This window comes from Pezoporus occidentalis, unplaced genomic scaffold (genome assembly GCF_034315485.1).
Source record: "Pezoporus occidentalis ecotype Australia unplaced genomic scaffold, CSIRO_AGI_Poc_V1 ctg229, whole genome shotgun sequence".
Taxonomy (NCBI): Eukaryota; Metazoa; Chordata; class Aves; order Psittaciformes; family Psittacidae; genus Pezoporus; species Pezoporus occidentalis.
Window position 1 is genome coordinate 18,381 of NW_026914169.1, and position 21,253 is coordinate 39,633.

At 53.4% G+C, this 21,253-nt stretch overlaps 2 protein-coding genes across 2 annotated transcripts; both read left to right on the forward strand.

Moving 5' to 3' along the window:
* Nucleotides 1-278: 278 nt before the first annotated feature.
* Nucleotides 279-6,271, forward strand: CALB2 (calbindin 2). The gene is made up of 11 exons (XM_062621129.1): nucleotides 279-401; nucleotides 2,641-2,717; nucleotides 2,910-2,999; nucleotides 3,129-3,209; nucleotides 4,017-4,073; nucleotides 4,178-4,255; nucleotides 4,396-4,451; nucleotides 4,928-4,967; nucleotides 5,095-5,148; nucleotides 5,355-5,426; nucleotides 5,866-6,271. Exons 1-11 carry the CDS (start codon nucleotides 311-313, stop codon nucleotides 5,980-5,982), a joined length of 813 nt encoding a protein of 270 aa, XP_062477113.1. The 5' UTR covers nucleotides 279-310; the 3' UTR covers nucleotides 5,983-6,271.
* Nucleotides 6,272-9,086: 2,815 nt separating this feature from the next.
* GOT2 (glutamic-oxaloacetic transaminase 2) lies at nucleotides 9,087-21,039 on the forward strand. Its single transcript, XM_062621139.1, has 10 exons — nucleotides 9,087-9,222; nucleotides 14,216-14,372; nucleotides 15,569-15,697; nucleotides 16,058-16,117; nucleotides 16,231-16,392; nucleotides 16,607-16,711; nucleotides 17,590-17,740; nucleotides 17,987-18,152; nucleotides 19,094-19,244; nucleotides 19,922-21,039. The coding sequence occupies exons 1-10, from the start codon at nucleotides 9,155-9,157 to the stop codon at nucleotides 20,042-20,044; spliced, it is 1,272 nt and encodes a 423-aa protein (XP_062477123.1). The 5' UTR covers nucleotides 9,087-9,154; the 3' UTR covers nucleotides 20,045-21,039.
* The last annotated feature ends 214 nt before the right edge of the window (nucleotides 21,040-21,253 follow it).

The following is a 21,253-nucleotide window of genomic DNA, read 5'->3' on the forward strand; positions in this document are numbered from 1 at the left end:
TCCCCCCGCGCTGTCCCGCTGTCTCTGTCTAGGTCTTGTTGTCCCCCTCCCCTCGCCGCTGTCTCGGTGTGTCCCGGTGTGTTCCCGGTCCTCTCTCCCCTCCTCTTCTGTCCCGGTGTCCCTCTGTCCCGGAGCGCCCCGGTGCGTCCCTTCCCATCCCGGTGTCCCGCTCCCCCCCAGCCCTGTCCCCCTGCCCTTCCGCTGTCCCTGCTCAGCGCGCCCCCTGGCGGTGGCGGGCGGCGGCGGCGGTTATAAAAGGCGGAGGCGGGCAGGGGCGGCTGCGGCGGCAGCGGCGCGGCGGCAGCGGGAGATGGCCGGCCCGCAGCAGGCCCCGCACCTCCACCTGGCCGAGCTCACCGCGTCCCAGTTCCTCGACGTCTGGCGGCACTTCGACGCAGACGGTCAGTCCCGGGGCGCGGGGGAACAGCCGTTACCCGCCCCGGCCCGGAGAGCACCGGGCTGAGCATCCCCCTTAGCGCGGGCGCGGGCGGACACGATGTGGAGTCCCAGGTTACCCCGTCGGGGGTATTTCAGAGGGGCAGAGCCCGCGGAGCCTCCGGGAGCAGCCACGTCGAGGGGAGCTCCGGGATCGGGGCGGCTATCGGCATCCCCCGGGACCGCCCCGTCGGGGAGGGGTGCAGAGCTCCGGCACCGGGCCCTGCGAGAGGCCCCCGCCCATGGGCCCCTGAGCCCGGGCGTGCCACAGGTCCGTCGCACATCCCCCAAGAGCCGGGGTTCGCTCGGGGTTGGTGTCACCTCTGCGTGCTGGTCGGGGGGTTCTGCCCTTCCAGGGGTGCCCCCCCTGCTTCCGCGGAGCCCTGTCCTTGGCACCTGGGGTGCCTGGAGGTGGGGGGGGGGGGGGGGTAGGGAATAACAGCGCGGCTACCATCGTGGTCCTGGCCCCCTCCCCTGCCCTGAAGGATGGGAGTGACAGAGGGTCTGGGTGAGGAGCGGCCACCCCATGGCTGGAGAGCTCCGTCCCCCTCATCCAGCTCCACAAAACCTCTTCCCCGGGAGGCTGTGGCAGCGGCCATATCCCCAGGGGGGGATGTCACCTCCCCAGGGAGTCGCAGCTGGGCATGCCACCTCCCGGTTCCCATTGCTGCCAACCCCCAAAAGAGGGGGAGGGGGGCAGAAATACCAAAAGCAGCATCGTTTTGGTGGGAAATTAGTTTATTGCAGTGCTCTGGTGCCATGAAGGAGACTTATTCCGCTGGGACGAACAGCCCAGGGGAAAGCTCCTTCCCCATGTCCTTATCCCTGAGGAGGGTTTGGGTACCAAAATCCTCCTGGGAACTGCATCACGCAGCACCCCTGGCTGTGCTGCTGGAGCCAAAGCTCATCCTGTGTTCAATGCCCTTCCGGCCACCCTGTCGGGTCCCTCCTGCAGCCTCGGGGACATGGGCATGGCTGTCCCTGTCACTGCTGGAGCTGGCACTGCAGCAGGTTAGGGCTTAAGGATGGTGGGACGGTGGCAGCCAGTGGGAATCGGCAGCTCCTGGAGTATGTGTCCGGCTGCCTTCCTGCAGCATGTCCCTCAGAGGTGCTCTGTCATCTCCAAAACAGAGGCAGGCATGGACCCAGCTTGGCATGTGTCCCACGGCAAGGCGGGTGCCCAGGTGAGGAGGGTCTCGGGAGCCACAGGAGATGGTGGTCTTGGTGAGGGTGATGCTCTGCAACACCGGGTGGGAGCTCCAGCAGCCCAAGCTGCTTTCCTCTGCCAATGGGAAGGGGATGATAGAGGGACCCGCTGTTCATTCCCCTGCTGAAGGAGCTCTCACTCAAACACTTCCCTGTACTTAAGCTCCGATAGGGCTTTCACTTCCTTCCTGTAAGGCTCCAGAAGTGTCCCCTTGGGTGCCTTTGCTGGCAGGGAGTCTCCACAGTGCAGCTGCATGGACCAGACATAGCTCTCCAGAGAGGATTTTCCATGCACCCTGCCACTCCACAGACATGGGTCAGACCTGTCCAAGCTGCTGCTTGGAGGAAATCCAGCTGCCTGCCGTGGCTTTTCTTGATGTTATCCTTCGTCCCAGCACTGAACTGAAAGGAGCTTGTGACTCTCCCACACCTGCAGAAGCAAAGCAGAAAGCCGAGCCCCACTGCAGTTCACACCAGCACCCAGCATTGCCCGAGCCCCTCATCCTCTCCTGGGAGGGATGTTGCTTATTTGTCAGGATGCAGTCATCAAGAGGAAGGTGTCCTGGGACTTCCCAAGGTGCTTCCAGATGGGATGTGGATGGGTTGGTCCTAGACACTGCATTGCAGAGGGAAGAAGATGGTGCTGGGGAGCCTGAGGGTGTTGATGCTCAAGGTGAATGAAGAGATTTAGTTAAACCACGTGGTTAAAGCAGCAGAAGCAGAAAACACACCAAACACTGGGATGGGGATGGGAACAGGGACAAAGTCCCCTGTGCCCTTCAACTGGGTGCGGGGAACAGGTCAATAGCTGTGTCCCCTCGAATGGGGCTCTCTGCAAATTCAGCCACCACCACATTTCTACCACACTAGGCACCAGCTTCTTTGCTGCCTCAATCACCGTGAAGCCATGTCCCCTTGCAGAGGGGAAGAAGCGCTGCATCCTCCTGAAACATCCTTCTGACACCAGAGGAATATTACTGTATTCTTTTCCTTCCCCAGGAAATGGCTACATTGAAGGCAAAGAACTGGAAAACTTCTTCCAGGAGCTGGAAAGCGCAAGGAAGGGGGCGGGCGTGGTAAGGGCCTCTCCTGGTTTTGCTTTCTCCCTCCCCTGTTCCCTCTTTCCTGAAGGTTCAGGCTCCCATCAGTCCCATCTCCTCTGGGAACGGCACCTAGGAGAGGGATCTGGGCCCCTCCAGGAGGAAATAGGGGGAAACACCAGCATGGGGAGGGGGATAAATGCTCCCATCTCTGCTCCTTGCTGTCAGGACTCAAAGAACGACAACTTGAGTGACAAGATGAAGGAGTTCATGCACAAGTACGACAGAAATGCTGACGGCAAAATTGAGATGGCAGAGGTGAGGGGAGCTGGTCTCATGACCCATGGGGTGCTTGTGTCCCCTCCACCCCCCAGATGCTTGTACCCCCCCAGATGCTTTTATCCCCCCCAATGCTCATATCTCCTGTGATGCTCGTGTTCACTGCAGCTGGCCCAGATCCTGCCCACGGAGGAAAATTTCCTGCTGTGTTTCCGCCAACATGTGGGCTCCAGCTTGGAGTTCATGGAGGTGAGCAGGGCAGGCTGTGCCAGGGTTCACTGTAGGATCCACTTCCCTGATGCAACTGGGAGCAGGTATTGCCCAAACCTCTCCCAGTCTACCCCAGAATCTTGGCTTTAAGTCAGCACTGGGAGGTGGTGCTGGTTTGGGGAGCGTGGTGAGTTTTCCCTGTCCTCATCGTCCCGTCAGCACTCCTCAGGGCAGCTGGGACCTCATCCCAGTCTTCAGGAGGGGTGACCTGCAAGGATTTGGAGCTGTTTCTTTAAATTTCCAATCTGGGGTGGTTGGTCCTTAGCACCCAAGGGATGTGCTGAAGCAGACAACACTGCTCTGGGCCACCCCAAAACCTCACTCTGCCCTTACATGGGGTAATCCCATCTGCAGGGTGGGAGAGAAGTTGCCCATGGTGACTGAAATGTGGCTGGGGTTTGGAGTGGGATGAGCAGCATCCCAGGAGGCGAGAGCTTGTGCTTGGAAAATGAAACCAGGGTGGAGGTGATGGCTAAAAGAGGAGCACCCAATGGCATGGAGGGAGTTAAGTGGGTGCTATTGTTTAATTGGGGGCTGCAATTAAATATTAAAGACTGGTCTTCCATGCTGGGGTGAGGATAATAGCGCTTGAACTCTTGGCATGGCTGTGGACAAAAGTATCCAGCTCCGATGTGGCACTGGTGAGACCACCACCAGCCAAGAGCTGACTCCAGCTCTGCCCGGGTGGTGAGAGAAGCTCCAAGTGGGGCTTAGCAGGGTTCGCATGTTTTGGTGGGGAACATGGGACACAAGCCCACACCAGCATTGGAGATGGTTCCTTCACAGGCTTGGCGCAGGTACGACACAGACCGCAGCGGCTACATCGAAGCCAATGAGCTCAAGGTGGGCTATGGGCAGGAGGTGGGCTGAGCTGGGTCCCTTGTGGTGGGATATCACTGCTGGGACCACTGGGGATGGGGACAGCCAGCACAGCCCTCTCCCTTCAGGGCTTCCTGTCAGACCTGCTGAAGAAGGCAAATTGCCCCTGTGACGAGCCCAAGCTGCAGGAGTACACACAGACCATTGTAAGTGGGACCTCATCCCAGGGGACCACAGCTCTCCTGACACGGGGTGGGTGCCCCCCAGGGGTCTTGGCACCACACAATGTGTGAGGTGAAGGGGAGGAGGGGGCAATGGTGACCAGGTGCTGCTTGTGTCCCGGCAGCTGCGGATGTTTGACATGAACGGCGACGGGAAGCTGGGCCTCTCGGAGATGTCACGGTAAGGTCATGGGTGACGAAAAGGAAGTGGTGGTGAAGAAAAGACACCCTGAAACACTCACAGTGGGAGCTCCAGCTTCCGAGGAGAACAGTTTTCCTCTTTAATTTGCTCATGTTTTGGAGTGAAGAGTCATGGAACACTAGAACAGTTTGGGTTGGAATGGACCTTCAAAGCTCATCTAGTCCAACCTCCTGCAGGAAGCAGGGACACGTTCAACAGCTAGACCAAGCTGCCCAGAGCTACGTCCAGCCTGGCCTGGAATGTCTCCAGGGATGAGGCATCCACCACCTCTCTGGGCAACCTGGGCCAGTGTTCTACCACCTGCAATGCACAAAATTTCTTCCTCACATCCAGCATGAATCTCCCTCTTTTAATTTAAAACCGTCATCCCTCAACCTATCCAAAACACATTTGGGTTTTAAAAGTGTCTTTTCCTGGCTGCTTCCTGCTTATCCCTGAACCCTCTTGTCTTTCAGACTTCTGCCTGTGCAAGAAAACTTCCTTCTGAAGTTTCAGGTAAAATAAAACTAATAAAAATATAATATTAATGATATTAATTATAGTAATAATAATAAATTAAATCCTGTTCCCTGCTTGCACCTCATCCCTCCCTCATGCCCTGGTGTCCCATGCTGCTTCCCAGGGGGTGAAGCTGTCCTCGGAGGAGTTCAATGCCATCTTTGCCTTCTATGACAAGGTAGGGGGCTGGATCCCAGGAAACTGCCCCAAATAAATACAACTTGGGGAAAAAAAAACATGTATTTTCAGTTGGGTCAATTCCCTGCTTCGATGTGGGGTGTGAGTGCTGGTTAATGGTCTGGGGGTGTCCCCTGCACCCATGCCCAGGGTGGTGGGGCTTGCTCGTGTCCTTCTCCCTCCTGATGTCCCTCCCTCCTTATCCAGGATGGAAGTGGCTTCATTGATGAGAACGAGCTGGATGCACTTTTGAAAGACCTGTATGAGAAGAATAAAAAAGTAAGTGGAGGACAGAGCCCAGGTGGCCCCCCCTCCCCCCACCCACGCTCCCCAGTACATCTTCTTCCAGCAGCATTTGGAGAGGTTTAGACTGGAGATTAGGAACAATTTCTTCCCCAAAGGGTGTTCAAGCATTGGAACAGGCTGCCCAGGGCAGTTGTGGAGTCACCATCCCTGGAAGTGTTCACAAACTGTGTAGACGAGGTCCTCAGCGGCATGGTTTAGTGGTGGCCTTGGCAGTGCTGGGGAACAGTTGGACTTGAAGATCTTCAAGGTCTTTTCCAACCTGGCTGATTTTATGGTTTTATTATCTCCCACCTGCTGTATCCACACTGCCCAGTGACCAGGAGAGATGCTTGGTGATCACAAGCTGGGGGTGCTCCCCAGGGAGAAACAGGGTCCCCAGCTCCCACCACCTCCCTCCTCTCCTCCTCTGCAGGAGATGAGCATCCAGCATCTCACCAACTACAGGAAGAGCATCATGAACCTGTCTGACGCCGGAAAGCTCTACCGCAAGGAACTGGAGATTGTGCTTTGCAGCGAGCCCCCTGTGTAGGACCATGTAGAAGCATCCCACCCCATCCCACCCTACCCCACATGCCTCCTCCTCCCCACAACCAAGCACAACAGGGGAACACCCATCACTGCAGCGCTCCCTCAGCAGCTCTTGAGTTTGTTGTAGGTCACTAAAGCCCTAATTCTGGGGGGAAACTTAATTTCATCCCATTCTCCTAGTTGGCATCATGATCTATATTATTTTGGGGGATTGTTTTCATTGTTTTGGTCTTTTGTTGGTTTTCTCTGGTTGACCAACGAGAGTTTACAAATAAAGTTAAGTACTGGTACAGCAAAGCCTTCTCCTGCTGCAGCAATGGGGCTGGGGGGAACAGGAGAGGTGGGTCCTGTACCCTGACCCCCTACCTGGATGATGGGTGGGAGAGTCCACAAGGCTTGTGGCCCCTCCCAGTATGGCCCAGTGTCGTGGTTTAAACCCAGTCAGGTAACTCGTTCACTCACTCCCCCCCTTCTTTCCCTCCCCTCCCCCTACTCCCAGAGGGACGGAGAGGAGAATCAAAAAGAATGCAACTCCCATGGGTTGAGATAAGAACAGTTTAGTAACTAAGGTATAACACAAATCACTACTGATACCACCAATGATAACAATGATAAAGGAAATAACAAGGGAAGAGAATACATCACCTCACCACCAACCAACCAATAACTTGGCCCCCCAGCCCGACCAAGCACCGACCGATACCTCCTCCAACCCTGCAGTCTCCCAGCCCTTCCGGCTAACTCCCAGTTACCTCCTGGACATGACGTGCTGTGGTATGGAATACCTCTTTGGTCAGTTTGGGTCAGGTGTCCTGTCTCTGCCTCCTCCCGGCTTCCCCTCCTCCCTGGCAGAGCATGAGGCTCACAAACTCCTTGACCAAACCAAAACATCATTGTTATCAGCTCTGTTCCCAGGCCGAAAGTCAAAACACTGCACTGCACCAGCTACCAAGAAGGAGAAAAATGACTGCTACTGCTGAACCCAGGACACCCAGTTAAGCCCTGTACAGCCCGGGATAGTGCAGTGCAGTCCTATATGGTGCGGTGCAATCCTATATGGCCATGTATTACCCAGTACAACTCTATAACAATGCAGGATAACCCAGTTCAGGTCTGTACAGCCCAGTATGGTGCAGTGCAGTCCTATATGGCCATGTATAACCCACTACAGCTCTGTACAGCCCATTATGGTCCAGTTCAGCCCGGTATAGCCCAGTGTGGTGCTGTACAGCCCGGTACAAGCACATACGGTACAGTAAAACCCTATGCAGTCCAATATGGCTCAGTACAGTCCTGTACAGCCCAGTTTGGGTCAACACAGCCCCATATTATGCAATGTAGTCCTATACAGTGAAGTGCAGCCCCATGGAGCAATACACCTGCACAGCCCCAATAGTCTTGCATATAGTCCTGCACAGCCCTGTGAAATACGAACTCACTCCTCTAAACGAAATAACGGAGTTTTATTGAGGGGCAAGGTGAATGAAGCAAAAGCCCCAGCGCTGGGTGCATGACCGTAGCCAGAGGCACAAGCGATTAGCATTTGTTACAGGTTTATATACTTTCCCTGTTGCGTTAGTGACATGCATATTCATAATTCCCACGTATAGGCAGGGAATATTATAACTAACTCCCGGAACTTACTGTCATAAGGCTCCTCCTCTTGGCGTCTGCACACTGCTCTCCAGTGATTGTGGGCAGGGGTCTTGAGGATGACGTAAGCAGCCTTCCTCGCGGTGTACTTTTCAGCTTTGGCACAGTTGGACGCCCCAGTAATCACACAACTGGCTGAAACCAGCCATATCTGTAATTCTTCTGATAGCTGGCAAAGATTTAAAACAGCGTGACCTTCCTGCAAAATTGATTGCAGGATAGGCAGACAAGGAGTATCCCAAGCTAGCAGGTGTTTGGGAGGCTCTGTCTCTTAACTGATAGCTAGAAGGATGGTGTGAAATAACTCATTCATGTTTAGTGGGGCCACTAAATCCTGTTGTCTCATCACAGGCTTACAACACAAACATTCCTCTTTAAAGCTAAAGATACTTTCAAAGACTAGTGTGAAACAATTAACTCATGTTTAGGTGGGCCACTACATTCCACACACTTACAACATAAACACTGCTCTCTTTCCGCAACCTAAGTTAAGCTAAAAAGTGCTTTAACTCTATGTTCTCCAGGCACTAGCTTTTCTTATATCAAGTCTTCCTGGCCCGTCCCCTCCTTTCTTTTGCCTTTACAAATTCTTTTGCTATGTGACTCCGTTTTGCTCAACAGTTCTGGCCCTTTTTAACTTCTTGTCTAATCTTGTGTCTTTAGCGAGCTTTGCTTCTGTTATTGTAAACTGGTACAGTTATATCCACATAACCACACCTATGATTTGCGAAAACCAATACATTTATGTGTTTATCACAGCCCCATATGGCCAGGTACAGCCCAGGATGGCCCACTACAACCATATGGCTCAGTAGAGTCCCATGCAGTCCAGTACAGTGCAGTGCAATACAGTACAGCCAGCACAGCCCTGTACGGTCCTGTACCTGAACCACTCGTCTGGTGCTGTACAGTCCTATACATGCGAGCACAGCCCACTACAGTGCTGTACAGCCCAATATGGTGCAGTACAGACTTCCATATCCCAGCCCAGTACACCCCACTGCAGCCCAGTACACCCCACTGCAGCCCAATGCAGCCCAGCACAGCCCAGTACAGTCCAGCACACTCCAGTACAGCTCCATACACCCCAGTGCATCCCAGTACACCCCAGTACAGCCCAGTACAGTCCAGCACACTCCAGTACACTTCAGCACACTCCAGTACAGCTCCATACACCCCAGCGCATCCCAGTACACCCCAGTACAGAACAGTACAGTCCAGTACACCTCAGAACAGCGCAATACCCCCAGTGCAGCCCAATAGAGCCCAACACACTCCAGTACAGGCCAGTGAAGATCAGCATAGCCCAATACAGCCCGGTACACTCCAGTCCAGTCCAATACAACCCAGTATAGGCCACCGCAGCGCAACACCGGACGGCAAGGCTGCAGAGAGCCCTCCCGTCTGCCAGGGGGCGCATATCGGCACAGCGGAAGGTAGGGCGGTGCATGCGCGGGGCGGGGCGAGGGCCCGCAGCCGTCGTGTGAGGTGTCCGCTTGCCAGCCAGCCCGTTCGCCGCCATGGCTCTGCTCTGCACCGGCCGGCTGCTTGCCTCCCCGCGCCTCGCCGCCGCTGCTACCCGCGCCAGGTGAGGGCTGAGGGGAGGCCCAGCCTCTGGAGCCATCCTGCGATGCCGGTGGAGGGGCTTTCCCGCCGCCGTACTTCGCGCTGTGAGGCGGCAACATGGGGGGAGGGGGGCGGGGGGGGGGGGGGAGTGAAGTGGGGAGGGACTGTGAGCCCTTCGCGAGGGGGAAGCGTGTCCCTCTGCGGAGCCTGTAGGCGCCGCGGCGAGGACCGGGGGTTGCCGGCGTGAAGGCGCAGGGATTGGCTCGGGAGCGCGGCCTCCTCGCGATCTGATTGGCTGCGGCCGCGACAGACGCCTGCAGCCTGCCCTTGAGGAGCCACCGTGGAGGGCGCGTGGGTGGGGGGGAACTGTGCCCCGAGAAAGGGGCCCGGGTGCGCCCTGTGCACTTAGAAACGGTGCTGCTTCGGGTATGCCGCAGGGTCGGGATGCCCTGTGCACCGAGAAATGGGATCTGGGGCGCCCTGTGCCCCAAGAAACAGGGGCCGGGGCATCCTGTGCACTGAGAAATGGGGCTGGGGAGTGTGCAGTGGGGCATGAAGGGCCTCGTGCGCTGCAAAATGGCGCTGGGTTGCTGTTACCTTGCATGCACCGTATAGTGGGCGCAAAGGGACCTTATGCACCATGCAGAAGGGCTGGGGTACCGCTGCTAGAGACATGCCTTTAGGTGTGCAAGCCCTGGTGTGAACAGGATGGGAGTAAGGATGTTCCTGTGGTCAGCTCTGGGCTGCACTGTGTCTGAAGCCAGGGAGGAATGGGCAGGAGGATGTAGGGTGCAGCTGGAGCCCTGAGGAGAGCCCAGAACAGCCCCACACAGCACAGCTGACCCCAGACACACAGACCACTGACTGGGAACACCACTGTGACCAGTGTGGAGAAATCTGGGCAAGAGCCTTGCTGCATGTCTGCAGAACCCTTTGACTCCTGGACCACACTGGCTCTGAAAACTCTTAAGGAACAACTCCCAGCCCTTGTCAGAGCAGGAAAGTGGTGGGTTATTTTCCATTCCAGTAAATAAGGCTTTTAGCTATTGATTAACGCTGTTCTGTCAAGCACAGTCCCTTACTGCCTTGTGAGACAAGTACTCTCAGTGCCTGCTTCTTCTACAGCAGCCTCTTCTCACTGGATATGGAAGAGCAGCTGCCTAGAACATGTTTTTTGCCCCTTGAACTGTAGCAGGCCTGTGAGAGGTGTGCAAGATCACTGGCAATAGCTTTGCTTTTCTCAAGCTTGTTACACAGCAAAATATAAATTAACAAATTGAGGTCACCTAAAAGACATGTGAACCATCCGTTTTTTACTTAAAGAACCTTTGTGCACAGCCACTGTTGTTCCCAAAGAGTGGCTCATTATCCCTGGAGAGGGAATGCCAGGCAGTGATTAGCAGTTTCTGTGTGCTTATCTTCAGCAGCTTTGGTGCTCTGTGCTGGAAATAGTCTTTCTGAAATCAGGATGGAGGTGAAGAGGTACTGACCAAATGATTAAAGGCTCCCTTGACACACAGATGCTAATGAAGGTGATAACTCACCTGCTGCTCTGGTGTATCACCAGACAGCTATTTTAAATGCTTTTTCTGGTGGGAAGCTTATCACAACTCACTGGGGCAATGAATTTTTAGGCTTGAAAGGACCTTAGGAGCCAGCTAGCAGCCTGTTGGCTTTGTACTTGTGTAAATATTTGTGTTAGCTGTGGTATCCAGAGAGTCGCCTTTGGCCCCTTTCTGCTCTGCTCTGGCTTGCAGAACTGCTGTAGGGGTTTTGGAGGAGGTTTGAAATCCAGTATCTTACCTGGCTGTACCGCAGGGAATGTGGACTGGCCTCTTCCCAATTGAAACCTTCACTGGGCTTCTGAACACTTGTGTAGTTGCTCTCTGGGTTTGGCTTGAGTCTGTAAGCATGCCCGTGGGTCTCTGCAGCTCAGGCCATAAGTTCCACATACATTTTTGAAGGGTGTTACTGTTTTTTGCAGTTCCTGGTACATTTTCCTGCCCTCTCTGTCTCATCTGTCACAATGTGCTTGCAGCTGGGCATTAAACTGGCTCAGAAGATAATCCTGGCTGATGAGTACAGAGAGTACTTTAATACCAGCTCTCATCAGCATCTAAACTCTGACTTGGGCCACCTGTTCTGGTCCTGTATATGGAGGATGTGCGTGCTTTGCCCTATACCTAGGATCCCTCAGCTCAGACTTCCCTCTGGTTAGTTTTATGCACTGGAATACCTCCAGCCTGGTAGAGAAGATGTGCAGTTTATAACTTTGACCTTTATTTAAGACCAGTGCTCTTTTAATTGCTCAAAGTAAAATATAACACGGTGGTAACATAGGGGTAGCAGTGTGTCAGGACTTGTGGCTTTGGATCCGTGGTAGATCCCTTTTCCCAAACCTCTGTCTGGAAAGGTTTGCCTCTGTGATCTTCTGGGTGTCCTGATGTGTGTGGACATCTCAGTCTGGGCTTTCTTCCCCTGTCTCCTTGAAAGCTCACTGCCTTGGAAACAGCAGTCTTTCTTCAGCCTTCATCTGAAAACCTCCAGGCTGAGAAGGGGAAAATCAAGTCCTAAACTTAACCCTTCGCTGCCTTAAGCTAATGGAAAGACCAGCTCAGAACAGAAGTACGTAACTCAGTAGTGCTATAGCTTAGGTAAATGCCCACAGGATCAGCAGTAGTTGTAGCAGTATATTAGAGCCCAGTGACGTGCTTAAGTTTTTGAAAGATTGGGCTTTAAATACCCCAAACACTGTAAGCTGCTTAGTGACAAACTGAGCAGAAAGAAGGTGCTGCCCCACCTCCAGAGCAGCAGCAGTTTGAAATGGATGGCCAGGCTCCTGCATGCCTCAATACCAAAATAATCCTAGACGAGGTAAACTGCAGTAGGATGTGCTCCTGTGCAGTGTGTTTCTCTTTCCTCACCTCTCCATTGCCAGGAAGGTGTTGGGAGAGGTTTTCCAAACCTGCTGCTTGAACCTGCAGCAGCATTTTGCCCCGTGCGCTGTTCAAGTTGGCTCCCCAGGCTGCTCCCTTCCCGCTGGCTGCAGCCCATCTTCCTTTCTGAGGAGTGTTGTTGGCACGACTGACTCATCCTCCTTTCTAAGTTGATCCTGTACTTTACTGGAGAGGTAATTAAGACTTGTTAGTGGTCTAGAAATGCTAAGCACATCTTCCATTTTTAAACTACCCATGATGGTTCAGCCTCGTATGTATTTGCTGCTCTTTTTGCCTGTCAAGAGGAGAAATGGAGGCTTTATTTTGAAATATTGTACTGATGGAAGAGCAGCTACATCTAAAGAGAGCAAATGATGTTAGAAGCTCCGTGAGATGTGATCTACATACATGACAGTGCAAAGTATGTTTAGTGAATAGTTAGCTAGAGCAAGTCCAGAGGAGGCCACAGAGATGCTGCAAGGGCTGGGGCAGCTCTTCTCTGGAGACGGGCTGAGAGAGCTGGGCTGGTTCAGCCTGGAGAAGGCTCCTTAAGGGGAGACCATAGAGCAGCTCCAGTGCCTAAAGGGGCTACAAGAAGCCTGGAGAGGGGCTTTGGACAAGGGCCTGTAGGGACAGGACAAGGGGGAATGGCTTTAACCTGACAGAGGGGAGATTGAGATGAGCTCTTGGGAAGAAATTCTTCCCTGTGAGGGTGCTGAGGCCCTGGCACAGGTTGCCCAGAGAAGCTGGGGCTGCCCCATCACTGGCAGTGTTCAAGGCCAGGTTGGACAGGGCTTGGAGCAACCTGGTCTAGTGAAAGGGGGTTGGAACTGGATGACTTTTAAGGTCCTTTCCAACGCAAAACATTCTGGGATTCTGTGAACAAGTCGGGTCTAAATAGACCCAAAATTGGGATAGATTAGAGGGAGAAAATGATTTTGTGAATTCTGCTGATCACATTAGTGCTTCCTTAGCCTGTTTGGCTCTACTGACCTTGGTGTCTCCAGGCTGCCAGCCTTGCCTGGGTCAGGATCCAGTTCCAGGACTGCATTCCAAAGTTGAAAAGGTTGTTATCTTCAGGTGAGGTAGGTGGCCTCCTCCAGGCTTCAAAGCTCTGTGAGGCTGGTATGTGGAGCCATCAGACTATGAGTTTTTCCTTCAGCAGTTAAGACTAAATCCTGCCCCAGAGGAGATAAACCCAGCCTACCTTTTGTTGGGTGCTTTGTGCCCTGCTGAGCTCAGGCATCTGCGTAGGTCGGGATGCTCCCAGGATGTGCGGTTATTGTCTTTAGTAATCCTAAATTCAGGAGGGGGCTGTCTGTCAGGCAGGTTACAAGTGCTTCTCTTGCACTATCTACAAGCCTGCAAGGCCAGGAAATGGGACTTTGGCTGTGGCCGAAGAGAGAAGAACAGGTTTCTTTTTATAGCATGGTCTGGTCTGCCCTTGACATTAAGAGAGCCTCTCCATCTTCAGGATGTCCTACCAACAGGACGGAGGCAGGTGGTTTGTAGAGCAGGTGCTGTAGAGTGGGGCACAAAGCTTCTCCTTGGCAGCAAGGGAAGGGGCCTTCACATGGAGTTTCACTTGTCACACCAGGAAGAAAGTGTTCTCTGATTTCCATGAAAAACAGCATCTGGCAGAGTTTGTAGGGCAGGGAAGGGTAATGTCTGCATTGGCTCAGCCGATGTTGCAGGAAGAGCAGATTAGTCTTCATTTACATGAGCCTTTCCAGGAGTTGGGAAGCAGCCCTGTATTGGTGCAAAGCCTTCTGTTTCCTGGGGCCTTCCTGATGTTAGCACATGAGACAAACAGAGCCATGTCTACGTGTTAATGACTTGCAGGGAGTCAGTTAATCTTCAGCCACAGTGAACTAAAGCTCTTTGACCATTCTGCAACATAAAATGCAGTGCCAGCTCATGGAGCACAAAGGATTGGTTCTTTTTTGCCTTGGATATTTCTCTTAGCACTTCTTGTTCCTCTTCCAGGGGTTTAAACAAAGATTTCCCTCTAGCCATGTTGATGCACATCCCTGGCCAATTCTCAAGCCTGATTCTTAGCTTCTTTTCCTTTGCCTTCAGCTCATGGTGGTCCCATGTGGAGATGGGTCCCCCCGACCCCATCCTGGGTGTGACAGAAGCTTTCAAGCGCGACACTAACTCCAAGAAGATGAACCTGGGAGTGGGGGCTTACCGGGATGACAGCGGGAAGCCGTATGTCCTGAACTGTGTTCGCAAGGTGAGCCTGGTGCTGCTGTTGGGCAGGGCCACACCCAGGTGTTGGACACCTAGGGTTGTCAGGGAGGGGGAAGGCTTCTTAGCAAGGGTTGCCTGTTGGCCCTTAGAATAAGCTTTGTCTCTAACAGAGCAGGACAGTGTTCCTGGATGTCTTCCTTAGCAGTCCTAATGCTTTTGAGATACAACAGAGCTGTTAAGTAGTGGGGGATAAAACAGGGAACGCATGGCCTGTTCCCATCCAGGTAAATCTGTTTGTTGCTGATGTCCATGAGTCCTCCAGTCCAGCTGTCCTCTGAACTTCAGTGTTTCTTCAATAGGCTGGTGTTCCCTGGGCCAGCCCACATGGTAGGAAAGAGCTGACACTGTCCCCTCTGTGGGTTAGTCTTAGAAATTCTGCTGAGTCAGTGTTAGCAGTTTCTCTGTAAGCCAGGCTAAAACTCCAGCTCAGGGAGCTGGATGGGGACACTGCCCTTGAGGGGATTCCGGAGCCTTTCAGGGCTGCCAGCGAGGAAGGGAGGATGTGCTGTTGATGTTCCTCATCACTGTCAGGTTTAAAGCCATCCCTTGCCCTCGCTCTCCCCATGTCAGCATGTACTGCAGCTGGGTCACAACCAGCGAACCTTGATCGTGGCACAGGAACAGTTTCCTGGTGGTATGTGAATGTTGCCAGTGCCTGTTCCACCGCTCTGGGAGCACAAGTAGGGTTCCCAAAGTGCTCCAGATATCTCTATTGCTCTATTTTTCCTGAGCGTTGCTCCTTGTGGCTGTTCTTGCCTCCACTCTCTGATATTTGTTAGGTAGAGACTTGGACTGTTTTCTGAACAGTCTGTTGTCGTCTTCCTGCAGGACAATTCCTGCTTGGGCAAAGAAACATGTTCCTTGTGTAGCAGCATTGACTTGTGACGGGCTTGAAGTGATGCTCTCCTCTGGTGTTGGGTTTCTGGGCTCTGCTATACTGACAGTGGCACCCACTGATGGCTCTGGTAGCCGCTGGGCACCTTGCCCCATGGTGAAAGGGCTTAATCTGAAATGCTTACTCCTGCCCTGTGCTTGGAACCAGCCCTGATCTCTGAAGGGAAGGTCCTGTAAAACAACCTTAGCACCTTTTGAGCTAGCAGATATGAAGTGATCTTGAGCTGTCCACCATCCTCCCCACAGTGATGCCTTCCTTGCTGACTTATGTGTCCTCCTTCCCAGGCAGAGGCCATGATAGCATCCAAGAAGATGGACAAGGAGTACTTGCCCATTGGGGGGCTAGCAGATTTCACTCGGGCATCTGCAGAACTGGCTCTGGGTGAAAACAGTGAGGTTCTCAAGAGTGGCCGGGTAAGGAGCAGGATGGGAAGCAGGGGTTGGCAGCACCTTCTGATGTATGGTTGGTTAGGTAGGTTCCCAGCAAATGTGGAAGAACCAGCAGGGTACTTATGCCTCTGAGCTGCAGGCTGGCTAGCCTGGATAAGTAAATGCTTCCTCTGAAAGCTGAAGTGGGAAACAGCCCTTTCCAAGGAGGGTTTTTGACCTTGTCCCAGCTCCCTGCCTTGCAACTGGAGTTGCTGACCCATGTGGTCCCCTCCAGCCCCATGTCCCTGTTCTGGTGTGCTTCTGCCAATGCTGATGTAGTGACTGGCCTTTCCCTGTATCATACCATGGCTGCTCACACTTGGGTACTTGTTTATTCCTTTGCAGTATGTCACTGTTCAGGGTATTTCTGGGACTGGATCTCTGCGGATTGGAGCCAGCTTTTTGGTGAGTCCTTGGCTGGTGCAGGAGAGAAAGGACCAGAGCTGAATCTTTGGGGTTTTCTAACAGTCTGAAGCTGTTCAACATGTTTCAACACTTTATGTCTTTGTCTTGATCAGCAACGGTTCTTCAAGTCGAGCCGTGATGTGTACCTACCCAAACCGTCCTGGGGCAATCACACACCTATTTTCCGTGATGCTGGCCTGCAGCTGCAGGCTTACCGCTACTATGACCCCAAGACATGCAGCCTTGACTTCTCTGGAGCCATGGATGACATTTCTGTGAGTTGCCTTTCATGCCTGGAAGCAGGGATGAGATGTGAGAAGATGGGCGATCTTCTTGCTTTAGCCTAAGTGTGATGTGTGAAGGCCCCAGATCAAGGCTAGAAGCCCTGCAGAGCTCATACAGGCTGTCTGGGTCAAGAGTCTCATCTCGGCTGCTGAGGAGAGTGCTCAGATGTCATTAATAATTCATGCTTTCTAATATCTTCCTTAGAAAATTCCAGAGAAGAGCATCATCCTCTTGCATGCTTGTGCTCACAACCCCACTGGGGTGGATCCTCGGCAGGAGCAATGGAAGGAGGTGGCGGCTCTGGTGAAGGTGAGCAGTACAGCGTCCCATGGGTACTTGCTGTTCCTGGGAACACCATCTCTGGGTCATTGCTGTGCTAAAGGTTATTCCTTTCCGTGAAGCCAGGATGGGTGTCCTGTTCCTGTTCTGAAGACAGGGGCCACACAAATACAGCCATATACTTTCTAGCTGACCATCAGACTTTCTGCTGACACCTTCCCAGGTAGGGAGACCTGAAAGGAGAGCAGCAGGGTTGAAGGAGTGAGCTGTGATAGCTGGAGGGGTGCTCCCAGTGCTGATGTATTAAAACTGCTGCAAGATCTTTCATATGCCTGGTATCCTCTCACAAGGTTCAACTGAAAACAGATGGGGCTGGTTCTACCTTCATCATTCTCCTCCTCCCTGCTGCTTCCCCAAGCTGTAGCCAGTGAAATTTGGCTTTGGGATGCCTGCCTTAGTCACAGCCTGAGCACTGGTCAATATCAGTGGCCTACAGATGGCCTACAGATGGCTGCAGGTCTCCTGACAGAGGGGCAGTGTGGCTGGGTTGTCTGTCTGGAGGCAGTGGAAGGGCTGGCATCTGCCTAGAGAGTTCCCGGCTGGTTTCTGTGGAAACTGATAGTACAGGAGACACAGAAATGGAATAATTTATCACTACTGAATCTGCTTCTGTCTCCTGGGCCAGACTACACATCCCATAAATGCACCAGGAGGGTCTTTACCTGCTGTTTTGGTGCATGATGGGTAGCTGTGGATTTTGGGCTGCTTTCCCTGTGGCAAAGGGGAATGGCTCTACTTCTGGAGTTGCAGTGAGCAGGCTGATGCCTGCATGGCTCTTTTCAGCCTGCTGCCCTGCTCCCTGGAGGGGTGTCCAGCTCCTCTGATGCTCTCTCCCCTCTCTGCTGCAGAAACGAAACCTCCTTGTGTACTTTGACATGGCCTACCAAGGGTTTGCCAGTGGGGACATCAACCGGGATGCCTGGGCTGTGCGCTACTTCATCGACCAGGGCATCAACGTCCTCATATCACAGTCCTATGCCAAGAACATGGGGCTGTATGGTGAGTAGGGCAGTTGGCATGGAGATGGCTTCACTTAGGCTGCCTCTGGGGTTTAGCAGCCACTGTCCTTCTGCTGCCCATGTTATTCTGCAGTAGTGATCACGGCACAGGAGATCACCTGCTGGGAGCTGGTGGAGGCCCTGCTGGAGAACAGGGCTCTACTAAAGCTGGGTGGCACTTGGATAAGTCCTACCCCAGCCCTGAGTATCTAAGGGCTGAGTCTGAGACCTGATCACCTTCTTTCAGGAGAGCGTGCAGGTGCCTTCACAATGATCTGCAGCAATGCAGAGGAAGCCAAGAGGGTTGAGTCACAGCTGAAGATCCTCATCCGTCCCATGTACTCCAACCCACCCCTGAATGGAGCCCGCATTGCCTCCATCATTCTCAACACCCCTGACATACGGAAGGAGTGGTAAGAGGGAGCCCCTAATGCTCACAGCAGCAAGATGTGAGGTCTCTGTGGCATCCCTCTGCTGTGCTTACTCCCTGCTGCTGTCCTGGGCAGCTCTAAGCTTCAGGGTTGCAGTCAGAGCCAGGGGTCCAGTCAGAACCATGTGCTGTCCCTTTCCTCTGGAGACATTGCTGCTCATGTCTTGGCATCAGCTGGGATTGGTCCTGCCTGACACAAACAGGTTTATCTTGTGTTGCCAAGACAGAAAAAAGGAGGGGATAAAGCTCCCCTAGGATTGAGAGCTGCAGGAGCTGCCTATCCAAGCAGTGGAAAGGACTGAGGCATTGGGGGAAGTGGAAGCATAAGCCCCTGGGAACAAGACCCGGGAATGTAACCCTCATGCCCTAAGCCTGCTTCCTGGTGTCATGCTTTCTGGTGTCATTCTGTTGGTGTCAGTCCCTGTGGGCAGCTGGCCTGGCAGAACAAAGGCTGGCAGTGTGCTGTGGCCTCACTGGTAGCAGGGTTCCATTGGCAGGCTGATGCTTGTGCCTGATCCAGGGATAAGCAGAGATGTCTCCTAGCTGTGCTGCCTTGGAGCAGGGAATGTCTGCTTGCCCTGGGTGTATCCCTGCACTCTGTCTGCAGGTGCTATTTTATATGGGTTTGGGCAGTGCTGCCATCCGGCCTCCTGCTGACCCATACCTTTCAAAAGAGAGATGCCTAAACTTCATTGTCCAACAGCTATGGAGTAAATAATAAATAGCAGTCATCTTCAGGTAGCAGGAGAAGGAAGCAGCTCCCCAGCTGGAGCTGCAGGCTCACAATCCCTGGTCTTGGCTCATCTGCAACCCTGAATGAGGTCTCTCCAGGTGAAGAGAGCTGATTCCCTGTAGTTGGGAATGGGGGAGCGGTGTGGGTGAATCCCAGCCCTGCTCTGAGCTGTTCCTGGGTTGGCTTTTCAGGCTTGTGGAGGTGAAGGGCATGGCTGACCGAATCATCAGCATGCGGACTCAGCTGGTGTCCAACCTCAAGAAAGAGGGATCCTCCCACAACTGGCAGCATATCACTGACCAGATTGGCATGTTCTGCTTCACGGGGCTGAAGCCTGAGCAGGTAAATGTAGTTCCTGTGGACTCAAGGTGTCGTTTGCAGTCCTTGTCAGTAAGATCTAGACTACAGGTGCCAGACTGAGCTCTGATAGGCAGTTGTTCCTCCAGGAGGAACATCCTCCAAGCCCTTGGCATTGGAGTGTCATGGGGACCCAGGTCATGCTCTGTTCCTTGCTGTGCTTGTGCAGGTTGAAAGCAAACAGCCTGCTTATTTGTCAAAGGAGGCAGTCACGTGGTGCCACTCTGAGGTGACCTTAAAGTCAGCTCAAGTGAGGTGACTTCCTGGCTGAATGTCTGCAGCATTCATGTGTTGCCGAAGAGTTGAGCAGCATCTCTCCTGGTTTACAGGGCTTGATGCTGGCTGCCCATTAGAGTCATAGAATCACAGAATGGTTTGCGTTGGAAGGGACCTTCAAAGCTCATCTAGTCCAACCCTTCTGCAATGAGCAGGGACATCTTCAACTAGATCAGGTTGCCCAGAACCACATCCAACCTGGCCTTGAATGTTTCAGTTATTGTGCATTCCACCACCTCTCTGGGCAACTATAGTAGCTCCAAGCAGGTGGATGCCATGTCTGCTGGCACACAGGCTGAGCTCAGTTCTGGCAAGCTTTGTGAGTTTGCCCTCTGTTGACACTGTGGAGGTTGGCCTGTGGTTTGACCTGTGCTCTTTCACCCTAGGTGGAGCGGCTGATCAAGGAGTTCTCCATCTATATGACAAAAGATGGGCGAATCTCTGTGGCAGGAGTTACGTCGGGCAACGTAGGGTACCTGGCTCATGCCATCCATCAAGTCACAAAGTAAAGACACAGGTGTGCCCTGGAGCTGGGGGCTTTCCCTTCCCTACCAGTCAAAGATGGGGAGGGAAAGAAAAGAAGCAGAATACTTTCAAGCACAGCACTCAACGCCGCTGCTGAATGTATCTTGTAGATAAGTTGTTGTAGAAGCCTAGTGAAAACCACCCTGCAGTGTGGAGCAGGGATGTCGTTGCTGGCTCCTGCTTGTCACAGCCGTTTTCCCCTGCTGTCCATCAGCCCCAGCACCCTCACAAGCTGGAGGAAGCTGCAGCTTCACACTGCCATCCTACCAGCAGAGGCACCAGAGGCTCCCCCATGCTCAGCTCTCCAGAAGGCTTTGTGAGGCAGCAGGAAGGGGATATGGGAGGCTGAGTGGAAGGGTTGCTCAGACCTGCTTCTCTGACCTCCTCACAGTCCCTGCTGCCCGCAAGCTTCATCCTCCTTTATCCCCCTTCATCCTCTTCACCCAGGGCTGGGCAGCACCAAAGCTCTGAGGACTGCTTGTTATCAAAATCTGCTCAGTCGCTACTTTGCTTTCCATCTGGAATCAGGTGTGACTCACAGAGGTATTGGTGTGTGGGGCAGAGCAGCATCCCTCCTCTAAATCTGCCCAGTTCTGACTTCAGTCATGTACCCTGAGGTGAAACACTTGCTCATCCTCTATTCCCAATAACTTTCTCTGAAAGCCAGTCAGTCTCTGCCTCTCCCATTCCTGTCCCAACCCCAGCAGCCCTCCCTGAAGAGCAGAGGCCTTTGGTGGGCCCCAGAGCCATGAACCAAGGGGTCCACCTTCATGGTGGGGTGTGGGATGTCCCTCTTCTCTGCTTGGATCGGTCAAACTGCTGGTGACACTATAAAACGGGAGGGAAAGATCCTGAGTGAGTGAGGTCTGAGAGCTGACAACTTGAAAACCATGCTGTCCTAAGCTGAGTGTCCCTCAGGCCTGGTGCCTGGACTCTTTATGATTTTTAATTCAAATAAACTGATGCATGGGTGTATTGAGCTGGGGACTTTATCCTGTCATCGCACAGTGGGATCCTGTCCCTGCCACACACCAGATGTTCCCTCTCAGGGGCATGCCAGTGCAGAGGATCTGGTCTGGCCAATGAAACACTCATTTCCCGAGGATCCCATGTGTGTCCTGAGAGCATGGGGTGGGTGGGCTGTGAGTGCCCAGGGTGGGAATTGGTGTCACAGAGCTCAAGTTGAAGTCTAC

What these genes read in the sequence shown, in the direction of transcription:
- GOT2 (XM_062621139.1), top strand. Translation starts at nt 9,155, where the DNA reads ATGGCTCTGCTCTGCACCGGCCGGCTGCTTGCCTCCCCGCGCCTCGCC. An exon ending in AGGTTCTCAAGAGTGGCCGG is followed by an intron (nt 15,698 to 16,057) that starts GTAAGGAGCAGG and finishes ATTCCTTTGCAG; the next exon opens with TATGTCACTGTTCAGGGTAT. An exon ending in GAGCCATGGATGACATTTCT is followed by an intron (nt 16,393 to 16,606) that starts GTGAGTTGCCTT and finishes TATCTTCCTTAG; the next exon opens with AAAATTCCAGAGAAGAGCAT.
- CALB2 (XM_062621129.1), top strand. Translation starts at nt 311, where the DNA reads ATGGCCGGCCCGCAGCAGGCCCCGCACCTCCACCTGGCCGAGCTCACC. An exon ending in TCGAAGCCAATGAGCTCAAG is followed by an intron (nt 4,074 to 4,177) that starts GTGGGCTATGGG and finishes CTCTCCCTTCAG; the next exon opens with GGCTTCCTGTCAGACCTGCT. An exon ending in ACTTCCTTCTGAAGTTTCAG is followed by an intron (nt 4,968 to 5,094) that starts GTAAAATAAAAC and finishes GCTGCTTCCCAG; the next exon opens with GGGGTGAAGCTGTCCTCGGA.